Genomic DNA, 12980 nt, shown 5'->3' on the forward strand with positions numbered 1-12980 from the left:
GTAGAGCTCTGAACATTGCAATAAACTATTTTCTCAATGATGTTGTTCAAAATCACAGAACTCTAATAGCCTTTTACAATACCATATCATATTTTGCATCTCTAATAGTCTTGAATGAGTGCAAAAACCCTTCTTATAGAACATAGAGCAATCGAACGGGTAGCACGAAGGGGTTGAGACCACCAATATCATATTTTGCATCCGAAAGCATGAGCAGTCGTCCGTGGGCCAATTCAGCAGAGTCATGCTTGACTGGAATACGGCCACCGCTGCTAGGTTCACCTCATGCCCCAAGAAAGCGTGATGCGGAGAAAAACAACTTTAGAATCAAATTCCACCGCAGTGGGTACACCAAGTTTTGCTTGAAGAACATTATCTATCTTAAATTGGCAGATTGACATTCCTATCAGATGACAATCCAACTTCCTACAAGAGCAGGCCAGGCAGAAAAATCAAATTGACAGAAGACATTCCATAGACATAAGCTTTCTAGATCAGATAGGACATGAAAGTGCAGCAATATTAGACACAAACAGAATCGAAAACTGTTGGTTGAAGCGCGAATCATAACAAGTAAAACAAGTAACAAAATAAATAAGTAAAAAGTATTGTCAAATTGAAAAATTATCAATAAATACTAAAATTTATTGAATCAAAATCTATTTGACAAATCAAATATAATATGAAAATTTTCCAAGTTAAATAAAACAAACAATTAAAGAAGTAAATGAAATCAGAATTAAACAAAATCGACATCTTAATTGAATTAATCCTATAGAAAAAAAAAATTATTGTTAATAATCAAGTCCAACTAATTTAATTATCAATTTCTCTCTCATGCATCAGTAAATTATTTTAACAAGCAAATTTCCTACATCTCTATAAATTAACTTGTCAAAATTCTCTATAAATTGTTAAAATTCTTAAAAAACAATAAAATCTCTAGAGATCACACAAGTTCATTAGATATCTGTCCTATGGATTTCTTATATTATTTCCAATAAAGACCAAAACAATTTGAATAATCCCAAATCATGCAAATAATGTTCAAACATGTACAAGCATTAAGTTCATAATGAAACACTCCACAAATCCTGGATTGATTCAATCAAAAAAGACATTCCCATAATCATAGTTAGGTTATATCAAAAATCCCAGAATAAAGAAATTATTCCATAGTCAAATTAAAAGAAATTATATGTGATACAATGATAAACATCTCTAGAGTTGAAGAAATTGACTTCTTGAAGGATAGCCGTATCTTGCGTCAATCATCCCGGTCTACTTTCCTCCAAATGCTGCCTCCTCTCTATTGTATTGTGTCTAGCGTGTCCTTCTGTTCTCCATCTCCAGCAGTTGTTATGAAGAGGATTTATATCTTGGTCGTATCCTCCCAAGACAGGGAACTCGTTTTCCTTATCTGCCAGACATTTTTGCTTAGGTTGCGGGCTGATTTTGAGGAAGCACACGTGTGAATTACAAATTTTTCATTTCCAGAACAATTGTATCCCTTCAAATCATCTTTCCAACGCATCTGGTCTTGCATTTTCCTGACTTTTACAACTTCAGATATGGGCTGAAAACTGAGACAGTGTCAGCTTGCAGACTCTGGATTGATTCAGACTGTATTTCAGCTCACCTTTTGGGCTTGAAAACAGGAAAACTGGGTTCTACGCTACCATACAATTGGTCTCACCTTTTCAAAAAGGTAAAGAGCACATGAAACCAAGTTTTATATTTCCAGTTATGACCCGAAAACCAATCAGCATCCTGACTTGATTAGAACAGACCAACTAAGATTTGAACTCTAAACTCAGCCCATAGTCTGCCTCTGCCTCTTCACATGATCTCATTTTCAACCCAATTCAGTAGTCAAACACCTGAAAAACATCATGAATTCCCAGAAATTAAATGAATACAAAAGTTCTAAAATTCTAAATAAACTAGCTGAGAAACAAAAAAAACACTTCAAATCAAAACAATTATGACTAAGAAAACGTGTGCAATAAATTCCATTGCCAGACACATTACTGAGTGAAACCTGAAATCAATATGATATGAAAGTAACCAACCTGAAATTGGCCAAACAACTAGCTTTTCTAGAATAGAAAAGACAGGAAGGTGTCCCAATATTGGACACAACATGAAATTAAAGATTACAGACAACAATACAATATAACACATCAATCAACACAAAGACATGCAGACACGAATTGCTATCTACCTATTGTAGAATAGTTCATTCAGAATTTCAAAGCAGTGACCAGAATGCTCCAGACAGGCAGCTACCGTGTCATTCAATATGTAAAACAAATTGCAAGAAAAAAATAACAAAGCATTGGGCTTGGGAATTTAAGGAAGCAATAATACAATGAAGTTCATCTGCTGGCACAAGTATTTGCATTTAGAAAAGGGAGAAGTGTTTAATAGGCTAAGTTTAAATTACCAGATGACATGTCAACTCAAGCTGAACTTCCTGGAAAATGCAGGACACCCCAAGTCTGACAGGCCAAACAGAAATATGGAAGCACCAGCCATTGACAGGTATCTTCCACATCTGATCTGGAAATCAACATCATGGAAACAGTCCCTAGAAATAATTTCCCGAGAAAAGAAAATGAATTAGTTTCATCACATTTTTCACGTGATTAATTTCTTATGTAGAACTAAATAAAATTTAACTTGCATCAAAACTGGATTTCTTTTCATTAAATTCAACAAGATTTTATTCGAGAAACAAATCATGGATGCAGATTCCTTGATGAAAGAATTATGACAACGTCCAAGCTTTTCCCAAGAGAATGAAAGAGTGAAACTGGAATCAATAAAAGCAGCCAGCTCAAATCTTTACAGTGTCTTAATCCAGAATCAACATGACATTGCCAAAACTGCAGGCAGGACTTCAACAACAGCAGATTTAAACAGAAAATAAAAAAAAATTCAAGCCAACATTTTATGCATGGTCTATAGAGAGCAAAAACAAATATAATAGCTCATCACCCTTGAGAAGAAAGAAGGAGATCAGCTAAGAAAAGGCAGAGTCTATACAGAGCATTCAATCAAAACATAAAACTCAATAGATTTCTCTTCAAGTAATCTCCCTCTCGATAGCTGACTAAAGCATGATCACAAAAAAGAGTAAGCTATTTTATGCTATAAAGAAAACCTTCCACAACCAGAGACAGAACAGTTCAACTTAACCTAATCCCTTTTACCAAACATAAATGCCACTAAGATTTTATGGTAAGGTTTCATTATTTCCTAATTCATTTTTTGAAATTACAAACCACGATACTCTTTATTCAAATTATTGATTTTTTTAATCTTCTACAAGCTGAACATTATTTTCCTTTTACTTCCTTATCTGAAAATCAATTAGAAATAAATTAAAAATTTTCCCTGTAATTTGTTGTGGCCATTGGCTTTGGGACGTAGGGAGCAACAAGCTTTCTTTGAGCCAGAATTTAGCATGCTAACACATTTGTGAGCAATATTATAAGTGCTATATGAATACCTTCGAAGAATATAATTTCTTCAGATAATTAAACTCCCCGTACTATCAATACTTGGGATAATTTTTGGAAGTAATCTGTGTGCTGGCCTTGAACATGTATCACCTTCATCAGGAAGGCATGCCAGCTCCTTCTCCAAAACAGAATAAGCTTCTGAAAAAGCCTGCAACAGAGAACATTTTGTGTATATAAGAACCACAGGTATTAACAGTTCTCAAAAAGATAAGATCAGCCTCAAAAAATGCCAAGTGGAATCTCAAATCATTCTGTTCAAAGATTTTTAGTGAGCTGTTATTATACATCTCAGTTAAAAGGCTTAACTAGGTGGGCATTTGTAGCTTTAATTACCCATTTCTCCATTTTCTTGGGTTTAAAATAAAACCAGCAACATTCCAGTTCAAGGAGCTATGCTCTTAATCACAGCAGTTTAATTGGGTCCACTGTTGTGACAACCAGTGGACTGAAGCAAAGACTATTGCAAGAAGGTGATTGCAAAAACAGGACTTTAGTTTCTCAATTCACAATAGCGGTGCTGTTTAGAGCAAAAATAAAAAATAAAATAAAAAAGAAAAATCTGTCACAAACACAGCACACGAAGCATCAGTCATTAACTGGCAGGACCCACCAATTTCACATTTCTCTTGTTGAAGAATATTTTGTAAGATAAGAAGAAAGGTAAAATGTTGCAAGTTTCACATCCTCAACAAAAAGGTAAGCCTAAAATATCTGCTTGAATATTGAGAAAAATCTATATATTTGCATATAATTGAGTGTTGTGTTATCATAATAGTAAATGCAACAAAGATTATGTGGAGGCTGACCTTGATGCATTGATGTATTCGAAAGCAATTTCTCCCCACATTATTTGTTGGGAAAAGAGGGTCATCAATGTGTATTGGATCAATACTACAGCATCAAGTGGTAGATCAATCAATACACGATAGAAAAGAAAGAATGAACAATGCCCTGTCATTTGTGAAAAAACAACAATAGAGCTAGTGCAATGCTTACCTATAACCTCTTTCCCTATTTATATAAACTCCACTTCCCTGCACTGAGATACGCATTTGGCGAGGATCAAACACATTCCTGTATTCACAAGACAAGAAATTAGTAAAAGGATATTAAATGTGAATAAATCAATTTATAATTATAACACTAAGTCAGCAAGGATAAAGAATTCAACCATGAAATGAAAGAAAAACAATATTTAACTCACCCGAAGAAGTAAAGAAGATCCATTAGAAGGCTTCCGACATTCTGAAAGGACACCCAAAATGGCAAGTCAGGTAAAAGCACTCGTGTATACAATTCCAACAGAGAATGGTTGAAAAGACAGGAATTTTAAAATCAAATTCTGCACACATCTTACAGCGTCCAACTAAGATATCTTTTGTGAAATACATATAACTAACTTTGTTTCTCTACTACTCTAATAAAGGCTGGGTTGTAATTCGAGGTTTGCAAGCTAGCCAAGAAGTGGAGACAGAAGCTGTTAAGAGACTCAAGGCCTAACTTGTAATCAGTTAACAGTTACTATAAATTCTTAAATAAGCATAAGTGGCATTCATGAGCAAAGGAACACATGAAACACCATAAAAGGCAATAAAATCCACAAAAAGCCAAAGTTCACAAATGGTGGTTAGACTATGCATGTGCATGCCTTGGATAAATTTTACCAAAACATTCAGAGGTCTTGAGCAATGAGCACTATCAAATTAATTTGAAGTTTAAAGCCAGTTACTAAAATAGCAATTTAAGTGAATGGTCAACTCTAAGCCATAAAAAATATCTACTAATACACCATAAGTCAATTTAAAAAAAAAGATGAATCAAGAATATACTACTTCTAGTAGCCATCAAATGACTTAACACCGGCCACTGATATAACTGTCACTTTAATAGTACTACTAAACAAAGAATGAAGAGACTTATGTCTGTGTGTGTCTATGGGGAGACAGACATCATAGAAAACATGTAAAATGTCCCGTCTAGAGTACAAAACACATTACTTGATTGATAGGCCGGCCAAGATGATGCTCATGCTGTAGAAAACGTATAATTAGCAACACCTGCAAAGGAGTGGACAGCAAGGTAAGAAATGCAGAACTGAAGATATCCACTCACATCAAGTCAAGAACAACCACAAGAGAGCATCCAGTTTCACCCAACCACAAATTCTGAACAAGTGCTTGGATATCCAGCCCTGCTAAAGCAAAGAGAGAAACTTTGTAGTCCAACAGATGTGATCAGTTGACTTCCAATGTTCCTTTCAATTTACAAGGTATGATGAAAGAAAATACAAGATTTAAACAATATGACTATAACAAAAAAACAAGGGATAACAACAGTTCAGCATTTTGAATAGACAGAAAACTTAAAAGATTATTAAAAGGCTATCAGAAATAAACTGTACGAATAAACAACATAAAACCTGGGCAAAGCCTCTAGCATGATCCAAAATTGCATTGCAATCATTAGTAAAAACAAAACGAGAGGGTGAGAATTTACGTTGCCCTCTTTTAGTTTGCAAAGTGTGTATATGCACATGCAAGCACGCATGTATGAGTTCAGTCTGATAATAGCATCACCTCTTAGCTCAATAAGAATACAAAGGAAACACTAACTACACAGTAATTGAGTCGCACATGTACTTGAAAAGTTGCAAAGATATTAGAATGGCATGCAGTATAAATTACCAAGCAATAGGAACTTAAACCTCCAGAATAGGACTGGTCAAGGCTACGATCTGCCAAGAACTGCTTCAGTACCAAAGCAAGAGGTGTTGCAGCTGGAAATTGTTCCGTGAGATCTTTAACCTGCACAAAGATTATTTATAGACAAGAGAATAATATCACCATGAGTTTCAATGTAAATGTAGTTAAAAACCATCATAAAAACTTTAAAAGAAAAATTGTATCAAAATTCAAAACAAATGAATCACAAATAAGACTCAATTTTTAATGTAGTAGAATTAGCCTCAATAGGAAAAATCACTAATAAACCTCCCATGCTCAGAAACTAGTTGAGAATTATACAGTTTTGAAGGACAAGCCATAACTATTTTAAGGTTCAATAAGGTTTTTGGTTTCATCCATCATCTAAGAGTTCTGAGAAAATTTATGAGGAAGCACGGGCTTCATTCACAATACATTCATCAGTCGACTGTAACAGAAATTAAAATAACAGAAAAAGAAAATGATTCATTTCTTCTTTCCATTGCATTGCATTATGTTTCACCAAACATGCCATTCAATTTTGACAAAGCTGATCTAATAACCAGGACACAAGATGTGTTGACACACAGATTTGAGTAGAACATCAAATTCCTTGTGGAAAGCACAAATCTCAGGGTGCACTTAAGTTTTAGCGTGCTGATAATCTGATATCCAAGATCAAAAATCGGTATGCATCTAAGCATTTAAGCAGAATATCAACCTTTCATTGATCTCCAGTATCGAATGCTTAATCTATCTTAGCAACATTCACCTAGGGTTAAAAAAAATTATACTTGTAACATGCTTCTCATAAATTCCCAATCCAAGATGCACAAACAAAGAAATTCAATTTGTGTATTAGTCCTTTTTAGACAATAATCTACCTAAATTGCCCTTCACCCTGTCAAGAAAGAGGCTAAAGTTTGGAATAAAAAAGAAATCTGAGAAGCCTCTGACATGCTACCATTGCTAAATGGAACAGGCAGTAAGAGATAATAGCCTCCAAATATGCCTAGACTAGTTAAACTCTTTTGACAGAATTTGGAGGAAAATCACATATAATTTATAGCCATCATTAAAATTTGAATTTATGAAGCAATTCATTCTTAATGAAGTATACCAGTTGAGTTGTTTGGAGCCCTGTATGAGATGGAGACTTGAAACTGATATCAAGACGAATTGATTTCACATCCCTTTTGCTATCACAATTAAGTTGTGTGCACTTAGGTGAAATTGAGTCCTCTAAAACAACCATATTGGACTGGACTTGGATGTCATGTTCACCAGTCAACTGAATTGGCTCCTCCTTCGGTGATTGTACATTAGAAGCAGCAGAGGTGATCAGATCAGTGGGAACCTCCACTACAAGCATAATAACAGGTATCTGCAAGAAAAGGAGGTACGGTAAGAGAGGAAACATAGAAGAAAAAGAATAAGATAAAAAGGCAAGGAAAGCTCAAACAGTTCTAAGATATAAGACATTACAGCTGTATTCTCCACAGTCTTCAGTGAATCATTTTTTACCCACTCCTGATTGGCAAGATACCGAGCTGCATGCTGGAAATTAATGGAGAATTTAATTCTACAAAAGGCTATGGGAAAGATAAAAGTTAAAAGTTTTGTCTAATGATTAGTTAAAAGCTTCAAAATAAAAAAAAAAAAAAAAGCGTATTCCCAAGTTCCATCTCAACAAAAAAGCCTAACCAGAGATCAAGATTTTTTTGGAAATCAACGTAAAAGTTAGAGATGCAAATATCACCAGCGATCCATAACACAACTGCCTCATCTACTGCAGTATCAATTTAGAAGGCCATCAACATACCTGAAGACAAGTTTCTTTAATACCATTACGACCCTCTAAAATCCCAGCTTCCTTGATAGGTTCCTAGAAAAAGCTCTGCAATAAGTTTCTCCTCTTAAAAGTACAAGCATAACAAGTCTAAGTGATAAAATAAAAACATAAAGAAAGTTATTACCAAGTTCCTCACTGGAGGGAGGCAAACCACAAGATCCACATCACTTGTTGGAAGGGCCAAACCAGTTGCACTTGATCCAAAGATATTTATCCTGGACCTAGGCCATAGAACTTGGAGAGACCTAGTAACCCGCTTGACAGCCCAATTAATGAAAGGTTTCCTAGCCATATTTGCTGCAGCAACCTTGGGTACCATCATGTCAAACAAGTAATCAATGACAGTGGCATACCATTAATGAGAGCAAATAAAAGCTCAAAACATGATACTACAAAATTCTATGAAAAAGTTAAGGTAATTCCAGGAAAAACATGAACAAATTTAAGCCCGATACCTGCTTACAAAAAGAGTCAATTTCTTCATGAAGAAGGCTCTGCACTAAGCAAAGAGAAGCCTTTCGTGTAGGGCAATTCTGTATCTCAGCTCGTTGAAGAGGAAACAAAACATCTGGCTGCATCAAAATTGTATCAAATAATCAACTCAAAACACATCTAGTGATACACTTACAATAGCACAGTACAGAAGCACACTCACATGATCCTGATCACGGGCTAGTTGGGACATTGCAATTAGACGATCTTGCAGCAAAGCCCCGGGGAGTGGCTGCACCATTGGATGAGTTGAAAGTTTTTTATTTCTCCAAGAAGGCCAAACAACTTCAGCACCATCTATACGTCCACAAGCTTCCTCCAAATTAGTTCCATCATGGTACCAACCTCTCACACCCCAATGTCTTGGGCTGGAGCTACCAGACCTAACAGTTGGAAAACCCCTGTGCTTTCTAGAGTCACTCACAGGAGAGGGTGGTGGAGGACGGGGAGCCCGTGGAACACAAAGCACTACAGGTGATGGTGGCCGCTTTATCCGGGGATGTTCCCGTCTAGTAGGAGGAACACAAGGGCTTTTGTGATCAAGACTACGCCTGAAATCAGATCTTGATCTTTCCCTTGAGATATTTGGAATGATAATAGGCCGCAAAATTGGGTAAGGAAGTGAATCTCCTGCCTTGCCTTCAACATCACTAGATAAACTGGCCAAAGATCCAGAGACATCCTCCTCTGCAGCAGCATCTGTCACGGTTGATGAAAGCATAGCTTTACCAGGTACTTCATTTCCTGACATAACATAACCAAGTGCCTGGTGTCCAGGGACCAAAGGATCAAAAGCAGAACAGAATGAAGCAGCAGTTGGGGAAGTCAATCCAGTTGTACTATAAGAAGACGAGAAGGCAACCATATCATCAACTGCCCTATTCAGCTCTGCTTCATGCCAGGGCCATCCGCTATCATCAGAACTAAGGGAAGGTGGTCGAGAGAAACCAGTACCTGGATGATCAGAAGGATCCCAGTACATCACACCGCCACCGAAGTGCTGATTATAGTCTATCCCAGAAACTGCACGCACCTCATATTCTTCCTCTGATATCCAATGGTTTTCGTATTCATCCATTAGTTCCTGTGAACTTGTTGCTTCAGTAAAGTCAATTGCATCCCCAGAACACCTCCTCTCGTCGTCAAAGGTTTTTGAGATGTACTGCATGTTCTTAGCAGTGTAACTTTTCTGAAAAGTAGATTGCCGCCTCGAGATAAATCCTGAATCATAATTGCATGTCATACTCGGAGCTAATCCACAATTGCTCCTAACCATTGGAGGCCAATCTAAACTCATTGGCAGTGGTTGAGACAACATCCTATTGGATCCACCTTCAATAGGAGAATTCCTAGCCTGATGCACCGTAGGTAAAAAAGGTTGATGAATGTGATTATGCCAGTTGTGACCAACATCCAGATGTAATCTATATGTAGCAGGTGGAAGATGTGAATTTATAGATGGAAAGTAGACAGGGCCTAAACTAGGCCACTCATATGAAAGGCAATCTGAAAGGCCTTTGGATCCACTTTCATGAAAATTTTCACTCTCTTCTCCCCGATTTAAGGTGGGTGCCTCTTTCACTTCAAGGGTTCTGACTAATTTGTTGCCAACATCTAATTTAACCTCAGTTTTTTTGTTCAAAAAGCTGGTGCCTTCATTGCTAGAAACAGTTATTAGCTCCTTTGTGGTTGCAACTTGATATATTATATTCTGGCCTACCCCACAACATGTCTCTCTTCTGGATGACATACTTTTATTGTCAACAAAGCCGTTTGAAGATCGGTAATGCTCCAGACCTGCATCAGAGATGCCTTCAGTGCAACCAACAGCATGATCTTCTGGAATGTCAAGGGCATCTATATCCTTCCTGATGGGCTCATTAATTGAAGGATCAATTAAACTATCATTTGATGCTTTCTGTGTAGTCAAATTATCAGATAACCCACAAAGCTTTGCTTCCTCGTCTGATGAGTAAAAAGAACAGGAGCGAGCCTCTGAAACGGCAATTTCAGGTTTTCTTACTTCAACCGGATTGCTAAAGCTAGATTTTTTCTTTTTGTTTCTTCCTTTCCTGTTCTTCCTTCCAGCAGTTCGTTTTTTTTTCGTGAACCAATCCTTGTGTGTGTTCCTGAGGATAGGCCACCAGTTATAAACCATTTGAATGATGAAATAGAAAGATAATCCAAATGAAAAGATATGTAACCATTTCAACTGTTGGAGATGATATGTCTCTGTGATTTTCATTCTCATGAGGAATGCCAGGCATCTCATTGGACTCCATCAACTCTGTCTTCTTAATACAGGCCGGCGCACATTTGATATCCTAAGAAATATCCATACCATTCATAACTAACTGATCTAAACGCATATGTTTAAAAGCAAAAGTACTTCTAGAAACTTAACAGTAGGGGAAATGATACCTCGGAAAGTTTCTTAAAGGAAGACTCGTCAACACTTTTCATTGGTGTGGGGTTCATCAGCTTTTTCATACTGTGAGTCTTCCCCTTTTTTCTACGACTACCTGCACTGAGCTTTTCACTAGGTTTATTGGCTGAAGAGTTTGATGTTCCCTCTCCAAGAAGTTCAAGCCTTGTGCAATCAAGTGAAATAACCATCACAAGTCCTCGTAGTTTTCTTAATATACAATCAGAAAGGGTGCCAAGAGAACCCAGCATGCTAAAAAATATATGTGATGTATCATACTCACTACCCTGATCTGGCAACACCAAACTAACAATATCCTGAAGCACGAATAAACTATTAAATATATTTTCAAAAGAAGCATCTTTCCCAGAAAAAGAAGGCTTTGGGGCCAAACCAAATTCCGCATCAGCTGGAAGTTTTAGGAAAATCCTTTGCCGTGATTCAGCATGCAAGTCCCTCCAAGGTCGCTGCACTCCTGCTCTAAACAGTGACAGCTCATCCCCCGATACACCACTCACATCCTTCAGAATTTCACGAGTCTGAGAACTTGTAATGACCAAAAATTAGGCCACAATATATATTATTTTATGGAAAGAGCTCAAAAGGCAAAATGTCATCAAAACATTAATTTCATTCTCAAATATTGCATTTCCACAATCTTTGAGAGTTATAGCAACTCACAAAGTTTCCAAGGCAAGCTTTTTATTAATGGGATTCACATATTGAGTAAACGCAGTACACAATGGGCAAATCCCTATGTCCCATATAACTACGTTATGCAATTTACTACAGCATTGAACAATAATGTACAAGAGCATAATCAGTCACTCACTTGAAACAGTCACTACTTTGTCAATCAAATTCAAAGAATTAAATACCACTAGTATATTTTGACAATGAAACAAAACAATAAAATTTACAAGAGTAAACGTACCAATGATTTTGCCGCCTTCCCAAGCGCAAAATTTAAAACCTTCCTCCTTACTTCCGCATCCAAATTCCTCCACCAATCAACACACCCTTTCCTCCTCCAAAACACATTAGCTGCCACACCTGCGGCACTCAATTTCTCTTTCAACTTTACCCCTCTTTTCTTCCCATTCCCACAATTCAACCACGCCAGCCTCAACGCCACTTCTAGCTTGTTCGCTAAAAACGCCTCGATACAATAATAACCTCTCGCTTTTAACCACTCCAATTCCACCCAATCCGTCCCTAAATCGCTCTCCTCCCCTCTCAAAAACCCCCCATTCGAAATGTCATCCATCAACTCCACAAACTTTTCAACATTTTCAATTAAATCCTCGCTAACCGTAACCGAATCCAGACCCTCAGCTCGACTCATACAATCGTCTACTTTCTCCCCTTCTCTAGAACTAAACAATCGAGTCGACTCAAAAATCAGTCGTTCCGACTCGTTAGACTCAGCGACTCTGGACAGCAGCCCACGTGATTTCTTAAAGCAGAGGCTAGGGAGGTCGCGTGAGAGGAGATCGGGGAGGATAATGAAACGGCAGTGACCGTGAGAGTGTAATTTGGCTAGCATTTGAAGGAGGATTTGAGTGAATTTGAAATCAACGGTAGTTAAGTGGGATTGGCGTTGATGAACGGAGAGAGATTTAAACCATTTCAAGATTGACGATCTAGGGTTAGGGTTTGGAGAGGAGGGGGGGTTGGATTGGGAGTGGTAGAGAGAGATGTGAGAAGTGAGTGAGCCGATAAGGTGGTTCTGAGTCATGAGCGCGTTAGGGTTTCTTTGGTGCTTTGAAAAATTATTATTGGGGTTTGGCGCGGACATTTTTGTTGCAGGGATCAAGGAGCATGAAAATGGGAGGGAGGGTGGGAGAGAGGAAGGGAGAAGGAGATGTTGATGTGGAGAGAAGTTTGAAAAGGAAGCATGACAAGTGAGTGATAAGCGCCAAAATCTACCTTCCAAGGCCTAACATCCTTCTACGCGATTGGCTCGTTGAGAAATTGTTGGT

The 12980-nt window shown here is 37.4% G+C and overlaps 1 protein-coding gene across 1 annotated transcript; it reads right to left on the reverse strand.

The window, feature by feature from the left end:
• Positions 1-1076: 1076 nt before the first annotated feature.
• On the reverse strand, positions 1077-12980 carry LOC118041339 (uncharacterized). The gene is given in 17 exon segments (XM_035048624.2): positions 1077-1880; positions 2447-2590; positions 3515-3675; positions 4334-4418; positions 4524-4601; positions 4732-4772; positions 5525-5584; positions 6212-6331; positions 7350-7613; positions 7715-7786; positions 8052-8114; positions 8206-8388; positions 8537-8653; positions 8737-10680; positions 10682-10702; positions 10995-11537; positions 11933-12980. Coding segments are annotated over 15 exon segments (4596 nt in total). The 5' UTR covers positions 12797-12980; the 3' UTR covers positions 1077-1880; positions 2447-2590; positions 3515-3534.

The sequence above is a fragment of the Populus alba genome, chromosome 14 (assembly GCF_005239225.2).
Source record: "Populus alba chromosome 14, ASM523922v2, whole genome shotgun sequence".
Lineage (NCBI taxonomy): Eukaryota > Viridiplantae > Streptophyta > Magnoliopsida > Malpighiales > Salicaceae > Populus > Populus alba.